This window comes from Hemicordylus capensis, chromosome 4 (genome assembly GCF_027244095.1).
Source record: "Hemicordylus capensis ecotype Gifberg chromosome 4, rHemCap1.1.pri, whole genome shotgun sequence".
NCBI lineage: Eukaryota > Metazoa > Chordata > Lepidosauria > Squamata > Cordylidae > Hemicordylus > Hemicordylus capensis.
In genome coordinates this window covers 216,302,874-216,321,927 of record NC_069660.1, presented here as the reverse complement: position 1 = coordinate 216,321,927, position 19,054 = coordinate 216,302,874, and the positions used below count along the sequence as shown (strand labels likewise).

Below are 19,054 nucleotides of genomic sequence, written 5' to 3'. Positions count from 1 at the left end.
GCCGGAGGCCCGGTCTACCCGGCCTCAACCCGGCGGGTAGACCGGGCCTCTGGCGGAATTCCCAGGCGTCCTTTGAAGCGCACGCCCAAAGCCTCAGTAGCATCCGGGACTTTGCAGAGAGAGGAGCTCTGTTCGCGAGCTCCTCTCTTTTTTTAAAACAACATCTGGTGAGGACTCGGGCGGGCGGCTGGGAGGGAGGGAGGGTGGGCTACTGGGAGGGAGGGCGGGCGGGCGACAGCGGCAGTAGTAGCTTTGGCCCTAATCTGCTCGCGGGGGGGGGGGCGGCGGGGGCGGCTGGTTTCCAGCACCCCAATTACTCGGTAAAATACGGGCGCTGGAGGGGGCAAAGAGGCGGGAGGGGTAAGTAAGCCCTCCCCGTCCTTAAAGAAAGGCCCCCCTTCGGTGCCGGTCTGGACTGCTCCGGACCAGGCACATCCCTAGAAGAAAGGCCTGGCTTCATTCTAGGAGGGGGCACCTGCACCTCTGCAGCAGTCCCTTCCTCCTTGGAGCCAGACTGGGAGGACCCAGAATTGGACTCTGCTATGACCTGGGCATCTTCAGTGGGCCCCCACTGAGTGGCAAGAGGAGTGTTGAAGGGGCCACAAGAGGGAGAGAAAATCTGGCTGCACTACCAGCTGTCAAGCCCTTGCAGTCCACCCCCACCATGGAAGAAGCTTCCCTGGCAAGAAAGCCCCCAACACCACCAGGCTCCACACAGGGCGGCAACACTGGTGGTGCACCCGATGGACCAACCACTGGTTTTGGACCTGGCTTGGCGGCAGCAGGCTCCTCCAAATAGGAGAGACTACGTGCCACCGCCTCACCTGGGGGAAAGAACTGGTCAATGGGGATCTGTGGACCCCATGCTGTCTTCTCTGCCTCCCACCAAGCGTGATTTTGCAAGGCCAGAGGCTTGCCTTTAAATAAAACTTGAAACTCTCTCCTTTTGGAGCCCCAACCTTTGCCCTCTCCCCTGGCCAATAAGAGTGCCAGTTCTCAAGGAGTGGCACCACTGCAGTGCCTACGAGAGAGTCTGACTCATCTGGCCAATCAGGGAAGCATGAGCTTGGCAAATGAAATCAAGCAACACAAGTGACTCAAAATGGAGGATAGCACCTAAAATGGAGGCTTGAGCCTTCGAACCAGTTTGAACTGAAACAAGTTCAATTGGTTCAAACTCAGGCCAGCATTGACAATGCAATGCCCGATTTGGTTTGAGTCTGAACCATCGAACCAAACTGGTTTGAACTCAAACCTGTTTGCACATCCCTATGCTGTTATAATGAAGAAAAGTAGCACTTGAAATGGCTGCCACTCCACTTCTTTAGGCAAAGCTAAGAGATTATACAGATAGGATGGCAACAAGGGCCTGGGGGAGGTAAAACAGACTTATAAAGGAAGACTTTCAATTGGGGATGGAATCTCTCTCTCTCTCCTCTCTCTCTCTCTCTCTCTCTCTCTCTCTCTCTCTTTCACATACACACACACACACACACACACACACTTCATAAATGTTGGAAGCGGGGACAAATCCCACACAAAAACACACAGTCAAGGGTTGTTTGTTTGACTTTCCTTTCCACTTGAACAGCTAGCTCTCAGCCGAGTTCTGTCCTTAGTCCAGCAACTGCACTCAGTTGCCTAGTCGGGGAGGAGGACCAATCAGAGATGGCAGCTGCTGTTGCTGCTGCTTGGGAAAGACAGGGCTGCTTTAAGCCTTTCTCTGCTGCTACAGCCACTCTTCTACTGACTGACAAAAGAGAAACTGGGAGTCATAAAGAACCTGCTTGGGGGGACAGCAGCTTGCAGGGTGGGAGAGAAACATATGAGGTGGCAAGGCCCGCTATTGCCCACACTCCTGGCTACAGGATGGGAGAGAGGGCAAGGATTGGCCATAGGGGCCCCCTCAGAAGCTGTGGGCCAGGAGACATTTGTCTCCCTGTAAGATGGCTGCTGCACTCAAAAGCAGGCTACTACAAAAAGCTTATGTGACACAATGAGGCTATTCCGACGATCAGGAAAAATTGGGCTAGGGGAGCCTAGCCCAATTTCTCCTGACTGTAAGAACCATCGGGCTCGCAGGTGAGTCCGGTGGCCACCAGGCGGTTAACCTGCCAAAGTAACCCTCCCCTTAAACTGGGTTTGCGGAGCAAGTGCTCCGCAAACCCGGTTTTTAAAATCATGAGTAGCTGCAGCATGGCTCCACGCCGCAGCTCCTCACAAGTAGGCCCCCGACTGGGAGGCTGAAAAGCAGCCTCCCGGCTTGGGGATCTCTCCAGCATGCCCTGCGTGCTTGCGTAGGGCATGCTGGAGCTTCCGGGGGCCGCGCAGCCCCTGAACTCCCCAACCCCGTTCGGCTCTGTGACAGGAAGAGAGGAAAAAGAGCTGGTCTTGTGGTAGAAAGCATGATTTGTCCCCTTAAGCTAAGCAGGATCCACCCTGGTTGCATACAAAAGGGAGACTAGAAGTGTGAGCACTGTAAGATATCCCCTTAGGGGATGGAGCCGCTCTGGGAAGAGCATCTAGGCTCCAAGTTCCTTCTCTGGCTTCTCCAAGATAGGGCTGAGAGAGGTTCCTGTCTGGAGCCTTGGAGAAACCACTGCCAGTCTGTGTAGACAATACTGAGCGAGATGGACCTATGGTCTGACTCAGTATATGGCAGCTTCCTATGTTCCTATGTTGTGTGGGCAGCCGCTGCAGCCGCCCAGAGCAGACTGCTGCTCTTCTGCGGGGAAAGCGGGCTAAGCCCGCTCTCCCCGCAAACCCCCTAGAGGCTCTTCTCAATGATTGTGAGAACAGCCTCAGTATGTTATCTCTTCCTTTTATCTTCTCTGTGTCTTGTAGGCCTATTCTTCTCTCTGTTGCTTTCTGTTACTACAAAGGGAGTTTTGGTTGGTTGGTTGGTTGGTTGGTTGGTTGGTGTAAGGCTGGAAGTGGCTGGAAGTACCAGGCACAAACACGCCCAGTACTTCCGGCCACTTCTGGCTGAGGATGGCAACGGGGTGGCAGGGAGGTACGCTGCTGCCCCGAGGGGCTTTGATACAATGGAGTGCTAGCGAAGGAAATGCAGCGGGAGGGGTAAATGCACCCTCCCCCGCCCTTAAGGGAGCACCCCCGCTGCCTCTGAAATGTGGAGGAGCGGTTCCAGGCAAATCCCTAGGATTGGGCTGGATGTCATCATTACAAATTACACCATTGAGGTGTCCCTGTGTGTCACTTACTACAGCTGTCCCAAATTTGGTTCTAATCAGTTAGACAGTCCTCAATTTAGTGCACTTGCACCTCAAAGGTTTATGCATCCATCATCTTGGATCGGGGTGGGTGACATCATCACAAACTACACCATTGGGGCATCCCTATGTGTCCATTCAGCTGTAGCAAATTTGGTTCAAATTGGTTAGACTGTCCACAATTTAGTGCACTTGCACCTCAAATGTTCACGTGTCCACCATCTTGGACTGGGGTAGATGACATCACTACACACCATGCCATTAGGGCATCCCTATGTGTCCCTACAGCTGTAGCAAATTTGGTTCAAACTGGTTAAGCAGTTCACACATTAGCCCACTTGCGCCTCAAAAGTTTACGTGTCCGCCATCTTGCATCAGGGTGGATGACATCATCACAAACTACACGGTTGAGGTGTCCCTATGAGTCGCTCACTGCAACTGTACCTAATTTGGTTTAAATTGGTTAGATAATCCACAAATTAGCTTGCTTGCGCCTCAGATGTTCACGTGGCCACCATCTTGAACTGGAGTGGATCACATCATCACACACCATGCCATTTGGGCATCCTTATGTGTCTCTACAGCTGTAGCAAATTTGGTTCAAATTGGTTAGGCAGTTCACAAGTTAGCCAACTTGTGCCTCAAAATTACCCATCCTCCATCTTGGATCGGGGTGGATTATGTCATCACAAACTATGCCATTGAGGTCTCCCTATGTGTCCCTGCAAATGTACTGATTTGGTTCATATTGGTCCAGGCATTGTGAAGTTGATGGTGGGCGGAGGGACACACGGATACACACACACAGAAAGCTGGGTGATCTCATAAGCCTACTGGAAAGTAGGCTAATAACATGGAATCTGTTGTTGTTGCACACTCCTAATTCTCAGTGAGGGACAGCAGCTTGTGAGCCCTTTAGGGACAGGGACCCACCACTACCACCTCCCCTCCCCCTCCTTTACATAAACCACTTTGGGATTTTTAAAAAAATATTGAAAAGTGGTATTGATGTAGTAGTATTAGTACTGGTGGTAGCTTAATGGTAGGGAACCTGCTTTGCTGGCAGAAGGTCCCAGATTTGATCCCTAGCATCTCCAGTTAAAAAGATCTCAGATGTCAGAGTTGGGGAAGACTTCTTGGAGAGTTTCTGCCAGTCACTTTACAGTAGACACTGTTGGGTTAGCTGGACCAGTGGTCTGGCAGTATGAGGCAGCTTCATAACTTCACTCACTGACCTCAACCAGAAGGAGTCAATGGGACTTGGTAGGTGTCATGACTATATTTTGATAGATTGTGCCCAATATTTTTAAAGATCAGAGTCTAAAGCCCTTGCCTAAATGGCTTTCTTCCACCCCAAACTGGGTTGAATCCACATGCCCTTCTACAAGTATTATTATTGTTGTTGTTGTTACACAGGTTTTCAACAATAGAAAATGTTCACAAAGCAGTTTGCATAGAAAAGGAATTAAGATGGTTCCCTGTCCCAAAAGGGCTGGTAATCTAAAAGGAAACAGCGTAGATGGATGTAGACATGAGCAACAGCTACTGGAAAAAACACTGTGCTGGGGCTGAATAGGGACAGTCGCTTTCCCCCTGCTAAATAAATATAAGAGAACCACCACTTTAAAAGGTTCCTCTTTGCTCAGTTAGCAAGTGAGGAGGTAGCGCAAGGTGTTACTGATCACACAAGGCTGTTCTATATTTCACACTGGAGCACTGCATGAGAAAATTGAAACCAAAACCAAAGATTTCCTTCTGCTTCCTCAAGCTCTTCTGCATGTAGGAGCATCATGAGAACTCCTATATATAGCCTAGTTGTTATACCACGAGATGAACTCTTGTGCCAGTTGCATAACAGTTTTAGCAGTTATTTCCCTTCCATTCATGGTTCTTGGGATCCAGCCTCAATTGAGAATTAACAAGTTCTTCCTTCCCATGCTCATTAAAATAAACTGTGGTCAAACAACATCCCGCTTCAGCATGTAATAGCTGTGAGCCTTGCTGATGAGGCCTGGCCCAAGTTTCACTGGTGTGGTCAGGTGCTGCACTCCACCATGCACTCTACTATATTGGGCAGCTGTGATATAGAAAGATGCTGAAAGGCATCATCTCATACTGCACGGAAGATGACAATGGTAAACCCCTCCTACCAAAGACAACTACAGGGCTCTGTGGTCGCCAGGAGTCGAAATCGACTTGACGGCACACTTTACCTTTAGATCTCAGAAACGTTCTGCAGCAAACTTTATAAAAAGCAGCACGCTGCTAAATATTGTCTCCACATTGTCTCCAATGTTGTTTAACATCTACATGAAACCGCTGGGAGAAATCATCAGGAGATATGGTGCAGGGTGTTATCAGTATGCTGATGACACTCAGATCTATTTCTCCATGTCAACATCATCAGGAGAAGGTATAACCTCCCTAAATGCCTGCCTGGAGGTGGTAATGGGCTGGATGAGGGATAACAAAGTCAGGCTGAACCCAGATGAGATGGAGGTACTTATTGTGCAGGGTTTGAACTTGGGAAACAGTTTTGATCTGCCGATTCTGGATGGGGTCATGCTCCCCTGGAAGGAACAGGTACACAGTCTGGGGGTGCTTCTGTATCCAAACCTCTCCCTGGTGTCCCAGGTTGAGGCAGTGGCCAAAGGTGCTTTTTATCAGCTTTGGCTGATACGCCAGCTGCGTCCATTGAAATTAACTACCTCACAATGCTAGTACATATGCTGGTAACCTCTAGGCTGGATTACTGCAATGCACTCTATGGGGGCTGCCTTTGTACGTAGTCCAGAAATTGCATTTGGTCCAGAATGCTGTGGCCAGGTTGATCTCTGGGTCATCTAGGAGAGACACTTCTGTGCTGAAAGAATTACACTGGCTGCTGATATATTTCCAAGCAAAATATAAGGTGCTGGTTATTACCGATAAAGCCCTAAACAGCTTAGGCCCTGGGTATTTAAGAGAACATCATCTTTGTCATGAGCCCCACTGCCTGTTAAGATAATCTGGAGAGGTTCAAGGGGCGTAGCTATAATTGAGCGAAAGGGTTCAAAGAACATGGGCCCCCAGCTCTTAAGGCCCTCTAGCTCCCTCCCTCCCTAATTCCTTCATTATCTCTCTCACTCTGGGGGGCTGCCAGAGAGAGGGATGAACACGGGCCCCCTCTCACCTGCCTGCACCCCTGAGAGTTTTGTCTGCAGTTGCTGCCAAATTGTCTGGAAACTACTTGGGAACGGGCCTTCTCCGTTGCTTCCCCTGGACTTTGGAATGCGCTGCCTGTTGAATGAAGAATCTCCCCATCTCTGGCAACTTTAAAAAGGCATGGAAGACACATTATTCACCCAGGCGTTACAATATAATTAAAACAAGTTATTTATTTATTTATTTATTTATTTATGCATTCAATTTATATACAGCTTTTCATTAAAATAATCTTCGAACGGTTTACAATATAATTAAAACAAAATGCATGATTAAAATACAAAGGTACAGATGATCTCAAAAATTAAAATACATAATACAAAAGTACAGATAATGTAAATATAAAAATAATATAATCTCTATAAAAATTAATAACCCATAAAATAATAATAATACACAACACAAAGCAGCAGCAGTTAAAAAAACCCCAATACTCTCATTCAAAAGCCTGGATGAAGAGCCACACCTTTACTTTTTTCCTAAAAACTGTCAAGGAGACTGAGGAGCTGATTTCAGCCAGGAGAGTATTCCAAAGCCTGGGGGCAATGACTGAGAAGGCTCTGTGCTGATGCTCAACAACGGAGCCTCTCTCATCGTAGGCACGCTGAGCAAAGCTCCCTCTTATGATCTGGTCATGCAGGCAGAAACTCATGGGAGAAGGAGGTCCTTCAGAGATCCAGGGCCAAGATCGTTAAGGGCTTTAAAGGTCAAAATCAGCAGCTTGAATTGGACCTGGAAAGAAGCTTAGGCTAGGTGTTGAAATCATGTTTTGCACTCTCCCTATCAGGAAATGATTTTTTAGCATTCATGGCCACACATGCAAACTGAGTAATGGTTGGCATGTGCAAATTACTCGTGTGCAAATTACTAGCTCTGTGCACATGACTAGCTCTGGTTATCTACGTACTATGTTTGGGGGACCTGCAGAGGAATATGAAATATGATTCTCATCTGGCTGTTTGAAAACTATCAAAATCTATTCAAATCTACTAGAAGTTTCTAAAATTGTAGCTAATGACTTGCAAATAGTAGGGTTATTCGCATATTATTTTATTAGCTTTGGAATGCATTTCTTACAGAGATGGGGGGTTGGGCTCTCTCAGTTTTTAAAGAGCCCTTTAAATCAAGTATGTATGTATGTATGTATGTATGTATGTATGTATGTATGTATTTATTTGACATATTTATATACCTCCCAAAACCTGCATCTCTGGGCAGTGTACAGTAAAAACAATACAAATTAAACAAAATAAAAATGATCAAAACACTATAATCATTTAAAACCACATATTAAAAGTATTTTAAAAATATTTTATCCAGTATTTAGCATTGGATTGTTTGGATTTTATTTTTTGTTGAACTTGGTGGGTTTTTGTTTATTGTTTTAAACTGCCAAGAGGTATTCTGAGTGGGTAGTATAGAAAGGCTATGAATAAATAAAATTATTCTTATTTATATACCACTTTTCATTAACAAAACATTCTCAAAGCAGTTTACAGGGAAAAAGAATAACAAGGAGAAGATACTAGGAGCCTATACACCAACTCATCTTTATGTGAATTACTATTTTAAAAGTCAATATGAAGACTGGACCCACTGAAAATGTGGAGGAGGGATCACATATATTCTTCTAGGTATATTGAACATAATGTGTGAATAACTGTGTACACATACAGATCAACAGTTGTGCATACAGTAAACAGATTTGACGCATGTTGAACAGCATGTGTCAATGGGGTAGTGTTTTCCTGAAAAGTCTTTTGACTTTTGTTTTGGTACAGCTTCAGTTTTTCCATTAAAAAAATAAATATTTTATTGTACTATGGCAAGACTATACAGAGCACTGTTGCCATCTAGGGTTGGTTTAGGGAAGTAATTATTTTTAAAAGAATCTCCATGCTAACAGCTACATGTTTAAATTTCCCAATTTTTAACATATTTTAAACAGTGAAAACTACAGTTATAGTTTTTTTAGAGAGGATAATTGCTTTGACTTTTGTTGAATAAAAATTGCAAGAATACATTCTCAAATAAACATGCCACCAGAATAATGTATGGAACAGAATACTTTGAAATCTTGTTTGGAAGAATGATCACAACAGTGGGCTGAGCAGAAGCCCCTCACCCCAAACTGTATTTCTGATTTGAGTTCCTTATTCCTTTAATCCTTTAAACCAGACCTGATGATGTTTTAATACGTCTAAAGCAGGTTTATTATTGTACTCTCTTCTCCTTTTAAAAACAAATATTCATCCACCCACAACTCATTTTCTGTTTCTAAAACCACCTACTTAAGCATGAGTACTTCTCTTTTAACACTTTCACATCACACAGTCTATTCTTAGGTTAATCAGAATTTTACTGATGATGTAATTGGCTGTGAACTTTCATTCTGAAATTCCTAGTTTTTAACCACTGTTATTTCAGACCACACTAGATGTGACTTTCCCTTCTGTTTTGGGGGGTTTTGTGTGTGTGTGTGGTGTGGGCTCAGTAGTAGCTCTGGGGATCCCCAATGTGGATGAAGACTATGGCATGGGGAAGATGGGTTAACCATTTTGCCTCCTGCTGCTCTTCCTACAAAAAATTCACCCTCATTCTCTCAAAATACTTTACAATATCTACATTATTAGTTGCATAACTTCCACCTTCCTTTCTTATAGATGGGGGAAAAATTATTTTTTACTGTTCTCTAAATGTATAAGATAACATCCAATCTGTTTTCCCATACCTCTAGCAGTCTTTGACTCACAAAATTTAATTATGTATGTGTTTCATAAGTATATTTAAGATCAATTCTGATTTTAAAATCTGCTAATTTTGCATATATTTCTCTTTCAGGGAACTGCCCTTGGTATCTTTGGCATTCAGAGTAAATTATGGTTGCATCTCATACAATTAGAATTATATCCTATGTCTGGCATCTATCAGAAAAGCTCACAAAATATATTAATGTTATTTTACTGGTCAGCAACTGTGTGTTTAAGGCATAGTCTTCACAAGAACACTGGATTTACTAAATTAGCTTGCATCCCATCTGACTGCCAATAAAGCTCTGAAGTGACTTTCACTAGTAGCCACAGAAAAATGATGACTGGGGATTCCTAACCTCTGGTTAGGAGCTTGGTGAAGGGAACTCAGGGGACCATTTACATTGTTTTTGCTGGATCCCAAATTTCTCTCAAGGGCCATCAGGTTTTAAGGCTGGTTTTACCAAGTCTGTGACTATACTCGACTTACCAGAATTTTCTGCAACTCCTTACAAGCATTAAAGTTTTAATGGCAATCTTCTAGTTTCCAATGTGCCATATAACTTCAGTAGCTTTGTAGGACATCTAGAATTCAACCACATGCACTTCATCTTCATTCAACATCTATCTATCTATCTATCTATCTATCTATCTATCTATCTATCTATCTATCTATCTATCTATCTACCTACCTATCTATCTATCCCCTCCTTCCTTTTGGATGATATATAAACCAGATTTGGCTATCCCTTGAACCAAATGAGAACATACGTACTGTATAGCTACATGTGTCAGTTTCTACCGAGGATACTTTTGTGTTCCTAAGCAGGTAGGTAAAAAGCGGAAGGGGAAACTGTCCCCTACCCCTCCACTACACCCTTACCTGCAGAGGAGTACAAAAATATCTCATGTGGAAGCTGACATGGCAGCATCTCCACACCATACATATAATTTCTAGTGACTGCAGTCTGCAGCACTTCCATCAATGCTGATGCCTCACTAGTCTCCACACTAGTTCCTGTGCTTCTGAAGTGAGGGCACTCTTGCACAAGTGTAAGTACTTTCAGAGCTCACCTGTGTTCCAGAAATGCTCTGTTATTGCAGAAACACATTGCTGAGGACATGCTGATGTTGGAAGTGCATTCGTCAGGATGCCAGCCATTGTCCTCTTGTGGCAGGCAGAGTGAGGCTTTATAAAGCTAAACAGGCTACGCTCATTTCTAGGGCTGCCAACCTTCCAGGACTGGAATCTCTAGGAGTTGACATCAGTCTTCAGGTGATTACTGAAAGCAATCTTGGAGGTTTTAATGGCGTGATATTGTGAAAAATATTGAGGCAAATGAGGCGTGGAGAGAGATCTCCAGGAACAGCTCCGGTCAAAGTTGGCCACCCTACCAACTGCAGCATTGCACCCTTTATGGCATGACACTTAGGTGAGCTCCTATGGAGCATTCTCTGTCCAGAAAAGCTAATTTTGCTTTGGCAGGGTTGTGATGTGATCTTGTAGGCTTCTGGAGAAAACTTCGATTAGAGTCTCTTCCTGCTCTCTCAGTAATGAGGGAGCTGTCATAACACACAACGGTTGTTACAACTTTTGATCTGTGATAAGTCTGATTATTTTTTAGAACAATCAATAGTCCTTCCCAATCCATTTAAAGTTTCCATTATTTGTTGCTTTAAAGTCATGTTGCTTTTAGTGAAATCTCACTATGACCAACTCTAGCTGGGTTGGAGTCAAAAGCTTCCCTCATTCTTGATATATGAAGTGATTTGGGCACTCTTGTGGAAAAACAGTTTATGCATAATAAATAATAGTGAATAAGTGGCTATCAGTTATGGGAGTCACTAATCATGTATGAAGGCACTCAGATCTGGAAAGTACAGTCTAAACACTAGCATAAGGGGAAAACCCCCCACGTATGGAAACTTTTTAGAATGAACACAGTCATACACAACAGACGAGTGTTTATTTTCTATCTATGTCTTCTGTTGCCCTGATGATATATATAAAGCAGTTTGTGCTTCATTCATAGAAGGATCATGATTACACTTGCAAATCTCAGAAAAACAGATGGAAAGAAAAGAGAAAAACATGATTACACTTGCAAATCTTGGGGGAAAGATTAAACAAAAAGCATGAGAGAAAGTTTTGAAACTGGTTACTGGAAAAGCTATAGGTAAGCTGACATAATGCTGTGAAATTTGTATCTCACAAGGCCTTTCTGCACTGTGTGCGTGTTCTTTTTCTTTAGTTTTATTCTTACAATAAATAATGACCCCCACAAAAGAAAAAAAAACTTTGTCCATAAAACGTTTTTAATGTATTTGGGACAGAGCTTCTGAAATAGGAAAGATCCATTAGAATGATGAACAGGCGGCAACCCTAGTACAAGTGAGAAATAAATATACACTCTGCACAATACACTAAAAGTTAAACATTTTTAAATCTTAAGGAATTTAATGAGAAAACCAAGCATATGCTGACATCACTCCTATTGATCAACAGGACTTTAAAGTGCTTTCAATTGATTGCATTGTGCCCAGGGCACACACACTCCACTTTGTTGTGCAAAAGGTTGCCACCTGTTCATCATTTTTATGGATTGTTCATGTTTTGGAAACTCTTTCTATCACAAACATAAAACTTCTTATCAAAAGAGCGTATTTTTATTGCCATGCATTACTTGACATGAGAATGAAATCTCAACAGATAACAATGTCTTTCACATGCACAGGGAATCTCAGATGATGTATTTGCCCCTTTGAATGAATTCATGGGGAGGGGGCATTTTATAATCTTGTCTCTGGGCCCACTCCAACCTTGCTACGCCCCTGTCCTCTCTCATAGCACAAAATGTGTAGTGAACCAAACAGTTTACTGTATCTGCACGGGGATCTCTAGCTACATCATGTTAAGTATTAAATACAGAGTTGGATACAAATCACTAGAGTAGCAATGTTCTAGTGTGGCACATGTTCTATTGTGGCACATAGGTGTTTATATATATATATATATATATATATATATATATATATATATATATATATATACATACACACACACACACACACACACACACACACACCCCTATGTGCCACAATAGAACATCATCCTAATTTTTTTTAAATTGTGGACGATGCAGGTGTCATGGCCCAGACCTCTGAGTCAGAGGAGAAGCGGGAAGACTTGGTTGGGAGAGCAAGCTTAGAAACACAGCAGAAGGACCTAGCTGTGAGAACAGACTCCGAAGCTGAGGTGGAACGGCAGCAGACAGGGGAATCTGAACAGCTGGCAGAGCTGAGAGCTGAGGAGACTGATCAGGAGGAAGCTGGAATTTCACCTGTGTTAAGAAGATGTCTCAAGAGAAAGGCTCAGTGAGAGACACGCAGGCGAAAGATCTCACAGGAGAGGAAATAGAAATGCTGAGTCAGGAAAGCCTGATTGGCTGCCGGTTATCTCGAGCCCTATATCAAGCAGACGCTGTTCCTGAGACAGTACTGTCAGCAATGTTGCCTTCCACAGACAGTGTTCCTTGTACTTAGAATTGTTCACACTTTCTTGTTTCAGCCTGTTGTTGTTCTGTTCCTTCCTTTCTCCTTTGTTTCAGTTACTGCTCAGATAAGTTAGAGGGGGGTACCTAGTTTAGTTTCAAGGGACTTTATTTTGCTTATACTACTTTATCTTTGACAGTCATTCTTCGCTTTTGTCTGTGCAGCAAAGCTGCTATTCTTATCTACAGAATTTCGATCTTGACTCACAGAAGTAGAGCTGGAGGGATCGTAAATCCTGTTGGGTCAGCTGTGCCAACAGATTTATGACAGCAAGTCATTTAATAGTTCTAGAGAAAGACATGCTGTTCTGGTAGCTCCAGGTCTTAACACTCACATCAACAGAAGACAAGGATTGAAGAATAGAACAATATCGGACCTCTGAAAAGTATACAGTGTACTGTGCTTGATTGGCCAGCAAACTCGCCTGACCTGACCCCATAGAGAATCTATGGGGCATTGCCAAGAGAAGGATGAGAGACATGAGACCAAACAATGCAGAATTGCTGAAGGCCGCTAATGAAGCATCCTGGTCTTCCATAATACCTCATCAGTGCCACAGGCTGATAGCATCCATGCCACGCCGCATTGAGGCAGTAATTGCTGCAAAAGGGGCCCAAACCAAGTACTGAATACATATGCATGCTTATACTTTTCAGAGGTCCGATATTGTTCTATTCTTCAATCCTTGTCTTCTTGGTTCCATGTAATATTCTAATTTTCTGGGATTGTGGATTTGGGGTTCTCATGAGCTGTACGCCATGATCATCACAATTATAACAAATTAAGGCTTGACTTATCTCACTTTGCATGTAATGCATCTGTCTCATATATCAGTTTCACCTTTTAATTTGCATTACTGAAATTAATGGACTTTTGCACGATATTCTAATTTTCCGAGTTTCACCTGTATTAGTGGGTGCGTCAATATGTGGGAACCAAACAAGAGAGTTAGTGAAGCAAACAGCATGGGGGTTGATAGCGGAACACAGAAGGAGTATATTGAATGAGGGAACAGCTAACAGAAAGTGACTCAGCTTGAGCAGAAAGGAAAGGAAATTGGAGGTACACAGTGAAGCATGTGATAAGCATGGAATAATATTTAATGAATGATGAATGAATCTATTCATTTTACTTCTGACATGTTTAAATAATACCACATGAAACATGGTGCAGTTTGATAACAAAACTCAGCTAAGCTGCTAGAGTAGAACAACAGGAATAAGTAAAGCAACAAGGATTTTTTGCATTTGGACAGAAGCACCACTGGATTCTAATAAAACACCTTGCACATTAAAAACTTTATATAAAGACTAATAGTGGCATTCACATTAGTCCCCTCTAATACTCTCCAACATGGTACTTGCCTTAGTTTCCCACCCTTCTTAATTCTGATGCTTCCTTGATCTCCGCTTTCTCTTACATTCCCCTTCCCCCATTCTGTTCCTCCTAGTCTCCATGTCTTCTCCACTTTTTAAAAGGTCTTTCTTCCTTCAAACTTCTTGTGCTCCTGTGATAAGACCTTCTGTGATAAGACCTCCTGATTCATTTATTAATTAAAATATTTAGTATACCACCCAGTCCGCAGAGTCAGGGTGGTGTACAAAGCAAGAACAGTATCCAAGATTAAAAAAAAAAGATTTTAAAGGGCAAAGGCCTGGCGGAAAAGAAATGTCTTCAATAAGGTCTTAAAGGCTGAAAGGGAGGAGGCAGACCAAATCGGGGGAGGGGAGATTTCCAAAGTGAAAGGACGACAACAGAGAAAGCCCTTCCATGAGCCGTAGTACTGTGGACCTCTCTGAGACCAGGGGCCGAAAGAAGGGCAACTTGAGAAAATTTCACGGGACTGGACTGGCTGGGAGAGGAGGTCATGAAGGTAAACAGGCACTAAGTCCTGAAGGGTTTTAAAGATAAGAACCACCACTTTGAATTGGACCTGGAAGCAAATAGGTAACCAGTGCAGCAACCAAAGAAGAGGTGCCACACTATCATATATTCTAGCAGCGCCCATAAGCAGGCGGGCCACCACATTCTGGACAAACTGAGGGTTCCAGGTCATCTTCAAAGGCAACCCCAGGGAGATTACAGTATTACATTACAGTAATCCAAACGAGAGCATGAGCATGACGAGGGCATGAGTTACCAATGCCAGGGCCTACCAGTCGAGATAGGGCCACAACTGGTGGACCAGCTGAAGCTAGGCAAAGGCACCTCTGGCCACATCCTCCACCTGCTGCTCGAGCAGGAGCTGCGAGTCCAAGAGGACCCCCAAGTTGCGGACCACTCCTTCAGGGGCAGTGCAACCCTGTCCAGGGAGAGACTTACTTGGCAATTGGCTAGATCGAGAAGTAAGCAAAAGCAAATCAGTCTTGGAGGGATTAAGTCAGACCTTGTTTTGACCCATCCAGATCTTGACAGCCTCCAGACACAGGGCAAGCACAGAAACAGCATCTCCAAAATGGCCTGGGGTGGCAATATACAGCTGAGTATCATTGGCATATTTATGGAATCTCACCCCAAACTGACGGATGACCTGCCCCAGCGATTTCATGTAGATGTTAAAAAGAATGGGTGTGAGAATGGGATGTGCAAACAGGTTTGATGTCGAATGTGTTCAATGTCGAACCTGTTCAGTTCGACTGTTTGGGGTCAAACTGAACCACCCCCTGTTTGGTCTGACCCTGGACCACCTCCCCCCACCCCCAGCCAGTTCAGGGGGTTCACGAGCTTTTTTTTTTTTTTTAAATTTCAAACTTACTTCCAGGGGAGTTGTCCAAGGTGGCAGGGAAGGGGCGGGTGGTCTGCAGAGGTCCCCCCACCCCCTGCTGGCCTCCCTTAGTAAAAAAATTGACCTCCCTTAGTCAAATATTTTAGTTAAAAAACAACAACACAATGCTCACGAACCCCCTGGACCGAACCAGTGGGGCAATTTTGAGGGGGTGCTGCACCGAACTGGCCCAGTCCAGTTTGTGTCCAGTTTGGACTCAAACTGAACCAGACCAGCCTGTTCCATGCACACTCCTACTCCTGATGTGTTTGGGCCAATTTGGAATGACAGCTTGCCCAACTGGCCTGCCTCACATGATCAAGATGTGAGCATGCCGTAAGTCCACACATCACACTAGAGGATGTGCCTTTATCACATAAGGTGGGCTGGTCAGGCAAATAATTGTCCAAAAGAATTACCCATACTTTCCTTTTATTTTTACCTGAAAGCAGCTATGAAGGGGGTGTGTGTGTACAGACTTGATCAGAACAGCAATTTTGCACCTTTAGGCTTCAGTTGCATTGCCTTAATGGAGTTATGTCCCACTGTTGTATCAAACAAAATTTTTGTTCAGACATCTCACATCTGTGAGCCTTGAGGTTTTTTTTAAATTAAAGACTTGTTGTTAAATCTATATTAAATAGCTGAGATTTATGGCCTCCTTCTGAAAGTAACACCTGTTGTTTTTTTAAAATATTCATTAGGCAGCATTGTCCAATGAATGTTTGATAACTCAGCCATTTGAGTTAATGCTGTTTCTTCACTTAGTAAAGGGAAAATGTGGTACTCCTTTTGTCTTCTGGATACCAGACAGAGGGACAAAGTAGACATGATGTAAAGCACATCACAGTATTCCTATCTTTTAAAAATACCATCATGAATTGGGGTGGATGACATCATCACAAGCTATGCCATTGAGGTGTCCCTACAACTGTATCAAATTGAGTTCAAATCAGTTCCACTTGTGCTTCAAATGGTCATGCGTACTGCATTCTCAGTGGATCTGGACCACCTGCACCTGCTAAACACAAACTAAAAAGATGGACATACAGTGACATATAACATTACATCCAGTCTAACCTTGAATAAAATGTTCACTGCTGGCTGCTGGACTTTTGAATCCCACATGAGGGAAACGATAATGGGCTCGCATTAAAAAAAGAGAACTAAGGAAAGTCTATGGGACTTTCCCTGCAGCCAATGGCCATCAAGGCTTCCTTAGCTGAGGGGGGAATCCCCAACAGTGTGTTTCCTGAGTTATTTGTAAAAGGCTACAGGCGTCATCTCTCTCACTTCTCTCATTTTGTGTCTCCTGAAAAGAGCCAATTTCACCCACTTCTACAGCACACTCATGGCTTCAATGTACTGTTATCAACTTGTCCTTCTAAGTCAAAGTAAGTCTTTTTTATTTGCTTAAATGTTCTTCCCCCACTTCTTCTTTATGTGTGCTTTTAAGTTCTGTTTTTCTTTAATGATTCATCTGCATCTGGTATTTTTTAGTGGTCTCTCTTCTGAACGTGTCTATTATTGTGTGTCTTTTCTTGCAGTCTGGCATATGAGTCATGGAGTTGCTGATGCTATGCTAGAGGTTGTGGCAACGTGTAGTGAAGATGTGTTGCTTCCTTGTAAAGCTCTTCAGGATCCACAAATCACACATAGGAATGTCTCTTGGTACAAATGGGTAAGAATCGGTTACTGTTCAGTTTCCTTTGATTTCCCACAAAGATCTATTTACATTTTATTGAATACCTAACTGGCAGTACGAATATTAATGGATACATTTGCATGGATATTGTTATGTGTGAACTGGGACAATCATAGCTCTAACTAAAACTGATTGTGGAGGCTGGAAAACACATTATTACAATCATAAAATTTGTGACTGGCTACATCACAGTGATTGTCTGGTTCAAATATCCTCTTATCCACATGAGTGCTTTCTGAGAATGGCCAGAAACTGAAGGAAAACATTTCATTGACTTGATCTTGAGCACATGTCCCTTTTTGTAGTCTCGCCTGTTGGCACTAATTAAACGTTAAAGAGTTAGTAACAGTTGTAACCTCAGTAGAAGTTAAGAATCAGTTCCTAATAAGAACCCTCTTTTGCATAACTGACTCCTATTCTTGTAACTGAAGGCATGGAAGCGGGAGACTGAATGAAAATGACAGAGCGCAGCTAAGCAACCCAACTTAGAATGAATGATTTCAAAATAATCTATTGCGGGCCTAATCAATAAACAGCATATAAAGCCCCCCAAGGCCCAATTAAACAGTAATTCCAATAAATAGCATGACATTTCAGACCATACAGTTCAAACAGCTCTTAAGTTAAATCTCTTGTACAAGGTCACTCCAAACTGTGTAGTAAATATAAACAATTAACCTTTGACTTCTTCTGCTTTAAAAAAATATGATGGTGACATGACTGTGCAGGGTCTGCTGCTGTTTCATCTAGAGAATTAATGATCAGATGGTAAAGTCAACAGGGGCATAATGGGTTTTCTTAACAATCATTGGCACCCTCAAGCCTTTTCTGTGCTACTGCTTAAAAAAAAAGAAAAGACTGTGCACTACTACAAGAGTTTAAATGCTTGTCTTAAAACTATTTTCTCTTTTAAAATAGTGGCTCACGTTCAGTGCAGTAAAAGACCACCTGTGCTGCTGATTGCTGAAGAAGAGGACCGTTTCCCTGTGACTTATAATTACACAAGCACAGTTACGCGCCACTTCCATTGTTTCCAGTGGAGGTAGTGTTGTGCAAGTGCGCTGGCACTATTTTAAGTCACAGAGGAACAGCCCTGTTCTGCAACATCACCAGTGGTGTTTTAGACACACATGCAGCAGCATGGGTGGTACTGAACTATCCATGTTTGCTGTACAGAATGTGGGCCAATGCACAGTAATCTACATGTGTATACAGTCATCTTTGTATAGTTAAGATGTGGAGTTATTTCAACATTCTACCATTATAAGCTCTGAATGTTCTATTGGTTATAACATCCAAACAGTCTGTCAAGTTTGCCTGACAGACATCACTTAGGTGACAGATCTGAGGTAAAATGGCAGAGATACAGCAGTTTAAAAATTCACTCTTAAAGTCTAGAAAACAATTCTTTTCTTTTTTTTTGCCATTGGGTAACGTATCTTATTTTTTTAATGTCCCTTTCAGTGGTGTTTAAAAAAAAAATTCAGGTGTATGCGCAAACATAATCCTATGTTGTTGTGGGTAAATCAACCCATTATTTCCTGAGTTATTAGCTTCTGAAACTTCCATAATAACACGGGAAAATCAACTAAGGGCGCTTATAAACGATTTTGTCCACTGAGGGTTCTGAAGCCAGAGGTAGGAGGGGCAAATCCTGGCAAGTTCTGGAGAATGACTTCCTGGTTGCAGGGGCATAGCAAGGTTCCCGGCAGCCAGGGAACAAATTGGAGCTATAGGGCCTCCATCACGTGTGCACCCCAGTGCCCAAGCCATATCTCCTGCATCTGACGCCAGATGCAAGGGGTGGGGCAACCTAACCCTCCCCTCACAAGCCTTCCCCTCCACTGGC

The 19,054-nt window shown here is 43.4% G+C and overlaps 1 protein-coding gene across 5 annotated transcripts in view; it reads left to right on the top strand.

Moving 5' to 3' along the window:
- CD83 (CD83 molecule) overlaps positions 1-19,054 on the top strand; it is a 79,910-nt gene that overhangs the window by 42,090 nt on the left and 18,766 nt on the right. For 2 of the 5 annotated variants that reach the window (XM_053250124.1, XM_053250127.1), the window contains exon 3: positions 17,048-17,181. In XM_053250124.1, coding sequence (XP_053106099.1) covers positions 17,056-17,181 — 126 coding nt within the window. In that variant the 5' untranslated portion in view covers positions 17,048-17,055. Of the gene's footprint in view, positions 1-9,819; positions 11,362-14,278; positions 16,895-17,047; positions 17,182-19,054 lie in introns of those variants that run through there. The other 3 variants (XM_053250123.1, XM_053250125.1, XM_053250122.1) reach the window with 3 other exon arrangements.